This window comes from Sardina pilchardus, chromosome 11 (genome assembly GCF_963854185.1).
Source record: "Sardina pilchardus chromosome 11, fSarPil1.1, whole genome shotgun sequence".
In the NCBI taxonomy this organism is placed as follows: domain Eukaryota; kingdom Metazoa; phylum Chordata; class Actinopteri; order Clupeiformes; family Clupeidae; genus Sardina; species Sardina pilchardus.
This window is the reverse complement of record NC_085004.1, coordinates 17,746,915-17,761,914: the sequence shown is the minus strand read 5'-3', so window position 1 is coordinate 17,761,914 and position 15,000 is coordinate 17,746,915. Positions and strand designations below refer to the sequence as shown.

Genomic DNA, 15,000 nt, shown 5'->3' with positions numbered 1-15,000 from the left:
TGTGTGAGAGAGAGTGTGTGTGTGTGTGAGAGAGAGACAGAGAAAGAGAGAGAGAGAGTGTGTGTGTGTGTGTGTGTGTGTGTGTGTGTGTGTGTGTGTGTGTGCGTGTCAGTGAGAATGTGAGTATCTCTACCTGTGTGTGAGAGAGAAGTGTTCACATGAGAGAAGAGAAGAGAAGAGAGAGAAGAAAACAGCAGAGAGTGATCAAGACAAAGGGCTAGAAGCAGAGCAACCAAACCCAGGCAGAGACAGAAAACGAGACGGCAAAAACAAAAACCCGAATGAGACACAGTTTACCACATTTCCACGTAAACGAACACTTAAAAAGTAGTTGCTTAAGTCGACTGTACAAACTGTTTAACGCGGAACACTCAGACTGGAACAAAAACTCCACCAGTCTGAGTGCATTTAACAGACTGCACACCAAAGTGAATCTCTCCTGGCCCTCAGGTCATCTGTGTGAAAAGAGGGGGGGAAAAGCGGGAGAAAGCGCTGAAGAGAAAAAGGAAAAACGAAGAGAGGGGAGGGGACAGATCAAAGAGTCCCTTCCAGTCCATTCAGATGCAATTGCCGCTGAATCACATTGTGTTGTCAGAGAGGGCTCTTTAAAAGAATGGCTCTCCTCCGCTTTATTAGGGCGAGGCTACCGCTAATGAAAGGGACAATACAAAGATTAGCGCTGCCAGCCAAGCGACGGAGGCTGCGCTCGGGCTTTTAATTGCCGCTAACATGAGGGGACTGTGGAGCAGGGCAAACAAGGGACAAAAGAGAGTGCAGAGGAACAGAGGAGGAGGAGGAGGAGGAGGCGGTTTGGTGAGATAAAGGTATGGAGGCTTTATGGCACAGCCACATCCGGGGTGGGACATGTGATCCCCCCCCGACACAGTTCAGAGGAAGAGAAAGAGAGAGACTGAGAGAGAGAGAGAGAGAGAGAGAGAGAGAGAGGAGAAAGGTAGAGAGACAGCACCAGAAAACAGAGCATAATGGCATGCAACAGTCTGCCTGTGCTGGGCAGTCTCACACTAAATCCCTCCTTTTTGCTCACTCTTTATATATCTCTCTCTCTCACTCTGTTCCCTCCTCTCTCGCTCTCTTTTGTCTCTCTCTCTCTGTCTCTCTCTTGTCTCTCCCTCTCTCTCTCTGTCTCCCCCCTCTCTTTTTCTCTCTCTCTCTCTCTCTCTCTCTCTAGCTTTGCATCTCCCTCTCTTAGACGAATGTCATCTCAGCTTTTCTTTGAGCTCTTGTGTCAAGGCATGTGTCATGAGAACATTCTTTCGGGTGTCTGTTTCTGAATCAGCTCGGTTGCAGATGGCACCACTGGGGCTCTTTCCATTAACTGTAGAATAATGTGGAGGATGAGAGTCTGTGTTCGTTAGTTTTTTTCTCTCTCCGCCTGTCACATTAGTCATCCCCTCCCCTCCCTCTGTTGTCCCACTGGACCTCCACCTGACCTTGCTGGTCATTTATTCATCGAGGACAAGCGGCTGCTGAGCGTCGCACCCCTCGCCGATCCATCAAACATGCTAAAGAGGACTAGCGGCGCAGTCTGGCCCACTTAGGGGAGTGATGTATTGGTCATCTTTAGGCACATCTGCCTAATTACAATGCTAAGTGATAACCCACACTGCCCACCCCAGCAACACCTATCCGATTAGGGGCTGATGTCAGTGTAGACATAGTGTGTGAGGGCCTAGGGAGTCAAACAGTGTGTGTGTGTGTGTGTGTGTGTGTGTGTGTGTGTGTGTGTGTCTGTGTGTGTGTGTGTGTGCGTGTGTGTGTGTGTGTATGTGTGTGCGTACATGTGAGAGGGAGGGAGGGGCGACTCACCAGTCCTGTGCAGGTAGATATAGCTGCCGAAGAGACCGTTTGGTTGCGTATAATCCCTTGATAGAGGCATCCGTGAATGGCAGGGTCAGGCGTCTCCGTGGTGATGCCCTCTGACCCCAGCGTCTGCACGGTGAACCCGGGGGCCAGCACGGCCGACGGCGTCAGCTCCAGGTGCCAGTCCTGGCCGAACGCAGACATGCGGTAGTGCACGGGGTCCGGCGTCTCCGCAACTGACCGGCGGCTGCGGCCATGCCTGGTCACGTCATGAGAGATGTAACTGCCCAGGGAGTCCACCTCCACTGGAGTCACAAAGAAGTAATCTGCACAATAGGGAACACACATAGATGCTCGTCAACCCACTGAAATATTTATTCTGACTCTTTTTGGGACGCGAGCCAAAAAGTTGGGTTGGCAAAGAAAACATGTGTTGGCTACCAGTTTTACTTTGACAGAGCACACACAACAATATAGAACATCCTGTGTGCTTCAGAATTGTAAAGTGGATTACAGTGTGAAGAGGATGGCCGGGGAACAATGACCAAATCACTTGGACCAAAGGAAACAGAGTGGCACATACTAGGAATGGCTCCAAGTGAGAAATCTCTCTCTCTCTCTCTCTCTCTCTCTCTCTCTCTCTCTCTCTCTCTGACAATCACAAAGACATGTGCAGGAGAGCGTGAACGCACACACGCACATGCGCGCGCGCGCTCACACACACATACACACACACACACAAACGCAATCACGTTCAAAATGTAAATATGCAAGCTATAGGAGAACAAACAGAGAGACGCGCAAAATAGACCTGTTGGAGGAGGGACGTCATTATGGGCGGGGGCATACTTTGACACCTGGTGGTCGGCAGCAGCCTACAACTGATTCACTTAACATCTGTGAGACAACTTCAAAGTCTGCAGTGCACCTCTCCCGTACGAGAACCTTGGGGAACTGCGGATGTATCACATTCAAGCTGCACTTAAATTAAATACCTTGCGCAGCTTTCCCCAGGCAAATCAATGTAATGTTGCAGACCAGTGACGCAAGAAAGCGCAATTATGTCCCTCGTCAACTAGTCATTACACCATTAAGGTAGGCAGTCCTGAACATTTCTAAAAACAGCAATACATGGGGACTTACCGCGATTTAGCCCGCTAGAGTCACCGGCAAACGTGCCTGAAACCAGGTTCAAGGAATGACAGCAACAAATATGTAGAGTCTGCAAAATCAAACAAGTAGAATTATACGCTTGACAGAATTGATATGACTACTTAAGTTTGCAATTGAAAATGTGTAGGTCACCTGCCTTGATTATATTCCCAAACCACAGGGTGCTCAACGGCTTCACTGATGTGCGGCTAACAAGTGGCACTGGTAAAGTCCATAGCAGAAGAAAAAGGCAATCCATGTTGACAAGCATGTACCTCTCCTGTTACCTCCTCAGAAATCGTAATAGCAACAATCCGTGGCAATGCATAATGAAGTTGTCAAACATTGCCAACAGCCCCTATTTTGGCTTTTTTCCCCTGTTCGGTCCTCAGGTTATTTCCAGTGGATCCATTCATGGGCGCTTGCAGAGTCAAAGCATTCTCCCGTGACTTGCTTAAACAGGTAGCCTATACCACTCTCCTTCGCTCTCTCTCTCTATCTCTCTCTCTCTCCCTCTCCTCTCCTCTCTCTACATGCGCACTAGAGTGCTGACTGTGCTCCAACGCTGTTCAGTGGCTGTGACAGTCGGCTCGTGCTCAGACGGCTCAGCAGTGACACCGAAGCAGGGTGGGGGGTTGCTCCTCGACCAATCCGTGCAGAGGACGGCGACTGTATGGGGTGCAACTGGGCATTCTACTTTCAGACCGCGTCTATCTGCAGCGATGGTGCGCGAGTTCAACGGGTTCCCTCCGCCGCATGTTCAACTACCTACGCCGTGCATAGTTAAGACTTCAAAGACAGGATAGTTAACATAGTTGCAATTTCAAAATGTTACGATTTACGAGCTTATGTGAGAGATTGCAAGATTGACAGCGGAAAATATAGTCTGTAGTGCAGCAACGCTCGAGTAACCGGCTGTGTGGTGTGCACTGTGCAGTACTGACTTGTATTTAATTGTGGGATGTAGGACTGAGGCTATTTGATGCGTTGTACTTTATAAATATTTCCACTGCATCGTTCGCTTAATGCATTTGAATGTTAATTGTGTAGGCAATCTGGAGTTTAGGCTACTGGAATCATTTCCATGTACTTGTCAAGAACAAACTTTGCAATCCCATCTACTTGGTTCTTTTTTTTTTATTTTAGATTTTTAAAAGTGTCCTTTGCAGAGGAGAAAATAAATCTCAGATCAGCTGTGTCAGATCCACTCAGCTTTTCAAACTGATGGGGAAACCTGCGTTTAGGCACGTGACAACACATCCAGCTCTCCCATATCATAAACTCCTTCACATTTGTCTACGTCCCAATTATGGCTTCCACTCCTCACCCTCCTCCCCGCCGCACCCCCGAGAACAACCCCCTTTCATCATCGACTCAGCGACTTCACACCCCAAACTGTGTCACAGCAACCCTTCCTCCCTATGACCTCCTACCAGTGTGGTGGTGTGATGTGAGAAGCAGACAGAACACAGCTGTTCCCAGCTCTACCAGGCTCCACAGGGGGGGTCAGCGTTTAGCAAGTATGTGTATGTGTGTGTGTGTGTGTGTGTGTGTGTGTGTGTATGTGTGTGTGTGTGTGTGTGTGTGTGTGTGTGTGTGTGTGTGTGTGTGTGTGTGTGTGTGTGTGTGTGTGTGTGTGTGCGTGTGTTTTGTGTGTGTGTGTGTGTGTGTGTATATGTGTATGTGTGTGTGGGGGGGGGGTGTTCAGTGAGTGAGTGAGTGAGGGAGAGAGAGAAAGATCTCCTCTCCCTCCTCTCCAGGACTCCCACACGTATAGACGCCTCTGTCTTTTGTCTCGCACCCCATCCGTCCTGCTGCTCAGTACACCCTCCTCGCCGTCGCTATGTGCACACACACCACCTCCCCAGCAACAGCACCGGACTCCTATTCCTCTGGCTGTTTAATAAATGGCGTCATTCACCGCGTTTTGCCAATCCCACACACCGAAGGTATGCGTGGGATTCCTTTGACATACGCCAAGGCATTCTGAGTGACATTTCGTGCCATGTCGGCTATGCAATGCGGTTTGTTCACAGTGTGACATCCCATGATTATAATTGCTCTATGCTGACCTCTGTGTCTGAATAGGAACATTCAGCTGGGTGTACTGCCCTGTTGCAGAGAGCCTGGTAGGGCCTGTCCACCGGTGACGTTCCCACACCACTCTCTCCACTCCAGTCCGTCACAGCAGCAATCACTGAATCCAATTTGGCCCTCGACTGTGCCAGTCACACTCAGTGGGCACACCCTTAACATACCCAGTCAAGACAGCCTCGACTGGAAATAGGGAGGTGAAAAGGGGATTTTGCTTTGACTACGGCGTGGTTTGGGTTGTTTACCACATGGTTCTTATTGACTGATATATATATATATATATGTTTTATCCCCCCCCCCTCCCCGCCCTCTCTCTCTCGCTCTCTCTCTCTCCCTTTTACACACACACACACACACACACACACACATACAGACATGCACACATTTATAGAGTCGTTCTGCCAGGGCTGAGCTGAGTGGTCACAAATGTTACGGAGAACACAAACCATACCAAATCATCACACTGACAGACAAGCTTATATATACTGTGCTGGAGATTCAAACCCAAACAGCCCAAACTGGAGCCTCAGAAGAACAGCCTGGTTTGCCCAAACCGACTCCACTGCTGCAGACCTGTCAGGGATCCTGACTTGTTTCTCTCTGGGGTCTTGTGGGCAGGCATATCGGGTTACGTGTCCGAGAAGCTGGGACGACCGTGGCGGTCACTTAAGCCCATCCCTGGCTACCACACCCCGACAGGCCATCTGATAAGGGACGCAATTAGCATGTTTTGGTAGGGATAATAGCAGTGGCAAACGCCGCTGTGTGGGAACAGTTAAGACCAGCCAATCTGGAAGTATAGTAAACGTAGCATTTGGGAAGCACATTTGTGACCGTTCGTTTGCGAGTGATCCGTCAAGATTTGGCACGGCGAGCCAGTTGAACTCATTTTTAAAATCCAATTATTCCGCCGCTAATGCAACAGTGAATGAGTCATAACCAAAAAGTGTGATAAAAGATGCTTATTTCTGGAACTCTGATGTCCCTCTTTCCATGGCAGTTATTTTGTTGTGTTTCGCTTTTGTGACTTTTTTTTAACACGCGCGTATAAACAAGTTTTATGTTGCGTTTGTTAGCCTGCAGTGAATGAGTGTGCCACTCCTCCCCAGCTTGTCCAGAAGCCCAAGTTGTGCTCCATGCCAGGCAGGCGCTGCTGGTATCTGTTCCTAATTTAGGGGCCTCCACCGTTGCACATTCTAGTAATTTCCGAGCCAGAGGTATCTGACTCCTTGGGACCTCTCTTCCCCCGACAGGCCTGGTTTCTCCCGGCTCCTCTCCGCCGACCGAGTGCGGTGGGGATTGGGCTATATTTGGTGCATCGGGCGGCGGCGGTTGCCACAGTGGCAGTCGCCGTGCCAATGGCCATGTGCCTGCCCATCACTCCCAGCTCATCTCTGGTCGGAGATGTTCCCGAAAGGCTGGCAGAAATAGCCCCGTCCCCACGCTCGTCCTCCTCCCGAGAGCGAGCAAGTTTGGAACTTTCTGAACTTGACTGAGCTCATCCTCACGACCCATTTGCCCTCATAAGAGTCTTTGCCCATCATTTTCACAGAATTATATAGATCAGACTAAACAGTGAGCTAAGCGTACTTGAAAGCAATGCACAACAAGTGTGTGATATACTATACGTTCGGGGGGGGGGGGGGGGGGGGGGGAGATATCATGGGGCAAGGCACGTAAAGACTGAGTCATCAAGTGACTTGTGTGATTACTTAATGCAGGGCTTGGCGTGTGCTGAAACAGTGGTGATATGTGTAGCCCTACAGACAGCATACTTGTGTTGGAGAGCTCATAAATCTTAAGCCTCTTTGTAAATCTATTTGACTGGAGTTTGTGTGTGCGTGGTGATATATGGATATATGTGTATAGTGTGTGTGTGTGTGTGTGTGTATGTGTGAGTGTGAGAGAGAGAGCGAGTGGGTGTGTGCTAATGGGCAGAGGGGGTGGTGGTTCGCATACTGTTTATTTGGCTCTGTCGTTGAGAACCCCAAACAGTCTGGGGCACTGTGTAATTGCCTGCCGGGTTTGACCTCCCCGGCTTAACCCAGAAACCCTCATGAACATCCCGGGATCTCTGCTATCTCCTCGGGATCCAGCCCATTCTTACGGCCAACACAGCAGAGCCTCGCTGAACCCAGCCTCTACAGCCCAGATTGGGGAGGGGGTGCATGGAACACACTGTGAGATATGGCCCTATAAAATCTCCAGTCCTCTTGTGGTTCAGACGTGCTCAAGTGTGTGTTGGGTTGGTAGCTGCGTGTGGGTGTCTGTGTCTGCCTGTCTCTGTGAGTGTGCAGATGAGTCAGGTTCAATATATCTCTGCGCGCGTGCGTGCGTGTGTGTGTGTTTGTGTGTGTGTGCGTGTGTGTGTGTGTGTGCGCGCATGTGTGTGTGTGTGTGTGTGTATGTGTGTGTGTGTATGTCTGTGTGTCTGTGAGTCTTTGTATTTGAGTGGGAGCACCCATGCGTTAACATGCTTTTGTACGAGCGGGGACAGAAATGAGACAAATCAAAAGAATGGGGCAAAATGATCAGCGAGCTGATCCAAGCCGACTGCTTACAATCTGCCTGACATCATGATGCATTGCGTGAGATGGGTCTCTCCAAAACACTGTCAACGTGCTTCCAATGATCACTCAGCATTCATAAGCCTAAAGCGAGGATGACAGGCAAAGCAGGGGAAATGCAACCTGACATCATCTGTGTAGTGCTCATCAAGTGTGAGATTGTGGAAATGCCGTGTTTATTCTTTTTTTTTTTTTCATCTGTGTACTTGTCTGCACCAGATATCTGAGCATATTGTCTGGAAATAGAGTGGCACGCATAAATCTGATGTTTTTTTGTGGGTTTTTTAATTGGATATTTGTTGCAGCAATTGTCTGCTTGGCTAGAATTTTGGGCTCTAGTTTGTACATTTGTCAGGGAGTGTGCACAATGTGTGTGTGTGTGTGTGTGTGTGTGTGTGTGTGTGTGTGTGTGTGTGTGTGTGTGTGTGTGTGTGTGTGTGTGTGTGTGTGTGTGTGTGTGTGTGTGTGTGTATGTGTGTGTTAGGATCACACAGAGACAGTGAGGGTGAATACAAGGCTAGATGTGTATTAGACACTGCTGCATCAATCAGATAAGGGCTCCTCTCTAATGACTCACAATGTGCTGGTTAATCTAGGATCATGTCCCCACCCCTCCCACCCCAACAGCCTTAAAACCATCACTGCTGACCCATAAAGCCTTAAGCACCCTGAGCTCTCACAAGACAACACTTCAAAACAATGGCTCATGCAACACGAGGCACGTGAATCAATCACAGACGCCCTCCTAAGGAGCGGGGGGGTTCTAAACGACAAATAAACAGCCGTGTTTATTTGCTGTCTCAAGTATTGATATTGTTAAATATCCAAGAGCTTGGGGGTCAGTGTAAATATTCTGAACTGATTCTTGTAAAGGACTGCCCAAAAGTGTGCATCACTTTTCTCAGTGGAGTCATTTGCCACCTTATGCTTTTGTATATAAGTAGTAAATCAGTAGTTAAAATATCATTAAAATAATTTAAAAATATTTAGTTTTTTTCTATACTTTTTACAAATTGAGACATAAAAGGATTCATGTAATTCATGTAAACATCATCTCTTTTGCTCAGTGCATCAGACAGGGAGGAGATTTATGTTCCTCGATATTCTGTTTGATATGTTGCTTTTAACTTATTGAATTTCATAAAGGTTAATGGTGTGGAAATGACAGAGGAGATACAAATCTCTGATGTACAGCAATAACTAACCCTCTGCTCCCACCACAACCATATCAATATCACAAATTAATATTCCTTTTGCTACACCTTCAAAAAGGAGAAAACCACAAGCAATCTTGTCTGTGTGTGTGTGTGTGTGTGTGTGTGTGTGTGTGTGTGTGTGTGTGTGTGTGTTCGTGTGTGTGTGTGTGTGTGTGTGTGTGTGTGTGTGTGTGTGTGTGTGTGTGTGTGTGTGTGTGTGTGTGTGTGTGTGTGTGTGTCTGTGTGTCTGTGTGTGTGTGCGTGTGTGTGGTTTATTTGTGGGTGTAGGCCTCCAATAGTACAACTATTATGGGATGGTGAAGGGATTTTCCCCCCTTTTTCCATCTCTCCCTGAGCGATTATGAACGGTAGATGTTTTCAGAGCGTGTGTCACATCTAAGCCAGGTGGCTTGAGGGGAGAGAAAGGGGGGGAAGTTAAAGAAATTCTTACACTTCTTTGATTTTTCAAGCGCTTGTCATCCTCTCTTGTGGTGTGTATGGTTCGTTGACGGCACCCATGGTAACACTGCCACTCCTGTGTGTGTGTTTATTAGTCTCTCTCTGTGTGTGTGTGTGTGTGTGTGTGTGTGTGTGTTTATGCGTGCCTGTGTCTGTGTCTGTGTATATAATAAGGTATATAGACAAGAGAAATTGCGAACAACAGGACTGACCCAATAGAATGTATCATTGGGTTTCGAGTTGAAAGAACATCCTTGTCAGAACTGGAAACTGAAGTAGAGCTTTGAGTGAGGGCTGTCCGCTGTGCACTTTTCCCCTCCAGCCAAAAACACACACACACAGACAGGCAGAGAGTGGCTCTCCAACTAAGCACAACAGAGAGTCATCAGAGAGACTGTGTGTCTCTGGCACGGCCTCGGCAATGGAGACAAGCAAGTGAGAACGGTGCAAATTGCTTTCTCAGACGCATTCCACGCATAAGCCCCATAATCACAGTTGAGATGATCTGATCAGAAACCACAGTGTTTGGCCTGAGCCCAAACCATCTGGGATTCCTGGTTAAGATGCACCCCAGTGAAATAGGATGGAGAGAGAGAGAGAGACAGAGAGAGAAAGAGAAGAGAGATGGAGAGAGACACTGAAATAGCAAAAGAGTCTGTCAGATTAGTAAAGAATGGAAGGTGAGAGTGGGACGAAGAGAGAGAAAAATGGAGTGAGGGAGAGAGACATGACAAAAAAAACAGACAGTCGGTAATTGGGAGAGGGAGACAAGCAGCTCAAGAGCACTTATGTTTGGGTACACAAATAGTAGCGAACAAGATGCAGAATTTGTCATCAGGATGGTCCATACAGCACTGATGTTTTGGATCGGTGCAGACTTGTGTGGACAAGTTTCAAAGCACAAAACGTAGAGAAATGATTTCAAACACTGTATGTGACTGAGCACTGAGAGATGTTTCTGTAACAGCCAAACAGGGTACATTGCAGACACCCATGTGAACTAATGGATACGTGTTGCACGAACACAGACATTTTGGAGAGAGAGAAAGAGAAAGACTGAGAGAGATAAAAAAGAGGTTTTGTGATATTACTGTTATTAGTGCACTACCTTTAGCACCATTGTACCAAACACGCTAATAAAGCCTTTGAATTTGATTTTGAGAGAGAAAGAGGGAGCGAGACAGAGACAGAAAGAGAGAGACAGAGAGAGAGAGAGTCAGAGTTTACCTGTGGAAGACAGCTCCGTAGGTGGGCTCCTGCTGCCCCCAGGAGAGGGGGAAGAGGGGGAAGAGGGGGAAGAGGAAGAAAAGACGGAAAGGAAAAAGAGAGGAAACTCCACAGGCACCTGGAGTCAGTCAGCTGCTGAGCCAGCTCTCTGTAAATGAATCTCACGGTTACATACATACAGACGCTCATATGTACACACACACACACACACACACACACACACACACACACACACACACCCACACACACACACACTGACTCTTTCACACACACACACACACACACACACACACACACACACACACACACACACACACACACACACACACACACACACACACTGACTGTTTCACAGACACACACACACACACACACACACACACACACACACACACACACACACACACACACACACACACACACACACACACACACACACATACACACACACACTCACACAAAGTAAACACACAGGCATGCACACGATCACTTAGACATACTTATGGATTTCCACACAGACATGTATAGCGTGGACACAAACACAGACATAAACACTTGCACATACTGTCGATTTGCTTACATACCAGATGGGCAAACATTTTGTGTGGTTCTAGAATTTCAGTGAACACTTCAGGCCTTTGCACATGGAGTCCATATTTTTTGTGCGAAATCGTCAGATATTTAGAAAACAAATACAACCTCACAATGTATCAATCACTCTTGGCCACCAACCTAAAAAGGTTCATTGTTGTACAATTCGGTACAATTGCAGTGAATGAGGTGTTTCACTGCAGTGTTCTGAATGTGATGGACTGACCAAAATGCATATGAAATTACAGCTTTCAGTTTGCAAAACCCTTTACAAAGCATCACCCTGTCTATCTGTCTGTCTGTCTATCTATCTGTGACAGCTACAGTGCTACACTCTGGGAGCATCTGTGGGCTCCCATTTACATGGCCACAGTAGTGGCGCTGTAGCTGCCTGGCTACGTTAGCTGCTAGTTGTAGCAACTCGAGCTATAGGCAAAACCGGTTGTTTTCATTTTGTTTCATCCGGACAGTGACCTCGAGAAACGATCTACTGTATATGACAACTCACCGGATTTCTCCTTGAATTGAATTAGTTTTTTTGTTTGTTCGATGTTTTTCCATCTGTGTCTGTGTCTGTGTCTGTGTCTGTGTCTGTGTCTGTGTCTGTCTGTGTCTGTGTCTGCCTGTCCGCCTGTCTGACTGGCTGATTGCCTGTCACCGTCTGCCTTTCTTTTGTTTGTTTCTCTTTCTGTTTTCGTTCTCTTCTGTCACAGCATGGACATATGAAATTGTAGCAGCGTTTATATGGAGCGATGGAAAAGGCAGCAATTTGTCATGAATCTGACCACAGTGACCAGAATGCCAGAGGATGAGGGGAGGCACATTGCACACATACTTTTTATAACAATACACCAAATGAAACACACACAACATATAAATAGGCAGTGCTTTCCTGTTGCTGAAGCACAATCCCTCTGAGTCTCGTCTATGTCATTCATCTGGTTTCCCTGAAGTGCTGCTAAACTGAGCAGAGAGGCAGAGCAAGATAAAATTTAAGAGAGAGAAAGAACATGTGACAGAGAGAAAGATAGAGAGAGAGAGAATGTGACAGAGAGAGAGACAGACAGACAGACAGACAGACAGACAGACAGACAGACAGACAGACAGTCACTACAATAACCTATTAGAATCTAAGACATATGGAAACAGATGGAAAAACAGTTTCACAAAGATGTCAATTACATTCTGATCACAATTCACTAAATACCAATTGTGTCTCCTTTTTGTGAGACAACTAAGGTGGCAACTGTTGGGAGTTGGTATAGGCTTGCCACCACAGGTGCTAAAGCAGTCTCACTTAACAATTCAGCGTCTGCACCACCAGAGAACATTGATATTCTTGTAAGGGAACTTAACAGTTGAAAGGGCCATCAGCACAGCAGGGGTCGGGGTGGTGCAAGTGTCATTAGTGACGACTAACAAGAGTTTCTGACACTTGAACATGTCGATGTTGATTGGCTCTCAGTGCTGACAGTGGTTACTGTAAAAAAAAACATTTTAGTTATTGCTATTCCTTAGCCTCTGTATTCTAAGACATCTTATCAAGACAAATTGCTTAAGACAAAAGCTGCCAGTGCTTTAAGCTATTTTTTCCTGATAAGATGTCTTAGAATAAGTCAAACTCGTAAGTCAAAATGATCTTATGAGAAAGTGCTAGGCAATTCTTTTTACACTAAAAACAATACCAACTAGATTTTGATTTGATATTAATAAAAGATCAGTAACACTTTGCAGTGTTTTCTGTTTCAAGAGTTGAGGTGCTGTCCATGCACTATCCTCAATATAGGATTAACCTGATTACCAAATCATAGCATTCTGTTTTTGTTCATATTGTACACAGTGTTGTACATATTGGAAACAGCGTTATACACAGCACTGAACTCGGGGTCGAGACTCCAGAGAGGTCCCATGTCACATAAAGCGCGGGAAGTGCATATCTGAGGAGTGCCCAGTGGATGGTGGTCCTGCCAAGACAGGAGTGTTTGATCTGGTCAGGCTTCACCTCGTACATCACGTCATATCTGCCGACTGTAGCATACCCACCCCCCCTGACCCCCCTCCCCTCCCAGGATTTATCTTGTGCGGAGGGGGTTTCCTCGTCCACATGACCCCACTCGGCCACCCATAAACCTCACAGGACTGTAACACAAGCCCAGCCAAATGGGGAGGCCGCGCTTTGATGGAGTCCATAGGGGACGGAGTATGTCGGAGGATGATGTCTGGTCTCTTAGGGGGAGAGAGTGTGTTCTGGGAGACTGTGAAGCGGCACTGACTGTGGGATTAGAACCTTGTTTGTTATGCCTAGTCAGCACTATTTCACAAAGATGGATAGGCCATGTAACATTTCACTTTTGAGTAAAAACAGAAAATACAATGTGACTGTTCTAGGTGAGTGCCTTTGAAAGGATATAACAACCTGCCAATGAAATTACATTTATGCTAAATATTATTTAAAAGATTAAAAAAAAAAAAAAACATTTCTGCAAATGTTTTATTTTGTTTTGATATTCTTAGTGTGATGATGGTCAACGTGTTTTTGCTATCCTGCAAATCTTCCAAAAATGTTCATATAAAACTCCCACACAAATATACCCCAACAGTATATCCCAACGATAACAAATATCTCACAAAATGATCAGTATTTGTCAACTGCTGTCTCCAAAAGACTTATAAAGGTGGTCACTGATTGTCTTCCTTTCCCCTGATGGCTGGATTGAACTTCAACAGAACTTGTTTTTACTTCCTATTAGCCACAGTCTGGTGGTGCAGTGGAGTACCCAATCGGGCAGTCTGTGTTCGCCTCACCTCATCGTCCCCGTCTTCACACTCCCACCTCTCCCCCACACCCCCCCGATGCCGGCCGGTCATTAGTCCCCGCTCTGCACTCCTTTAGTCGGGTCTGGCTAGTTCTCCTATCTAATGTTTGGCTACTGTGTGCTACTGTAGATCCACTGTCCATTTTCAGATGAAAGGGGGTCAGACAGTGAGAGCTCAACGACGAGCTAATAATTAGGATTGTACAGTCAAATTGAGAAAGTGGACCATAGTGGCTATTACAGTTTTTTTCAATCGCTAACAAGCGTTTGTCCATTCATTTGACACATTTTCAAAACTCTAAACACAGACTTTCACCTACAAAACACAATTGGCCAAATGATTAATTTTCCTCTCAAAAGCACATTCCATGTTGTTACACCACATTTTGTTACATATACACTAACTCGTCATTTCTCTGCACACACTAACTTTACCAAAACACTGGAAACCTGACTCAAAATGAAGTTATTTTGTCAAAGAATGAAGCTTGTTTTCACTTCACAAGATACTTGCAGTCAATCAGAGTACACTAGGTTTCAAAATACTGGTTACTGTTGACATTACTGTTGATATTTTACAGGTATTTGCATGCAAAACATGCAATCCAGCATTTTTACACTACAGTTCTTGGTTGGGAACTGTATGTCCAAATGTAATGTTCACATTCAAAAGCATTCCAGTAAAAAGCAAATCTTTTTTTTTTTTACTGTTCACTAGGCCTACAGGAGGTGCAGTATAAATACTGTTTACAGTAGACTATGATAGAATAGAAAAAGTTTTACAGCATTGCAGTGAACAAAATATCCATGAAACACAAGAGCATTCTGAACAAAAAACAACAGCAAAAAGCCCAGATGAAAAGGGGGTGAACAAAAAAAAACACAATATTACTGTGTCTAATCTCTGCACCTGCTCCTCTCAGTGCTCCTGCACCTCTCACTGCATCTCTCACTGTGCCTGCTCTTCTCTGGGCCCCTTACTCTTACTCTTCCTCGTCCAGATATTACAATATTTGTCTGTTTCTGTTTCTGCTTCCAAAAACATCACCTCCTCTTTTTACTGTGTAAGTGTCAATG

The 15,000-nt window shown here is 46.2% G+C and overlaps 1 protein-coding gene across 1 annotated transcript in view; it reads right to left on the bottom strand.

Annotated features, from left to right (window-relative positions):
- Window positions 1-15,000, bottom strand: part of adamts18 (ADAM metallopeptidase with thrombospondin type 1 motif, 18) — a 104,904-nt gene that overhangs the window by 61,954 nt on the left and 27,950 nt on the right. The window contains exons 2-3 of the mRNA XM_062548714.1: window positions 2,965-3,000; window positions 1,828-2,147 (exon numbers count right to left, since the gene is read on the bottom strand). Of these exons, the coding sequence (XP_062404698.1) occupies window positions 1,828-2,147; window positions 2,965-3,000 (356 nt within the window). The remainder of the gene's footprint in view (window positions 1-1,827; window positions 2,148-2,964; window positions 3,001-15,000) is intronic.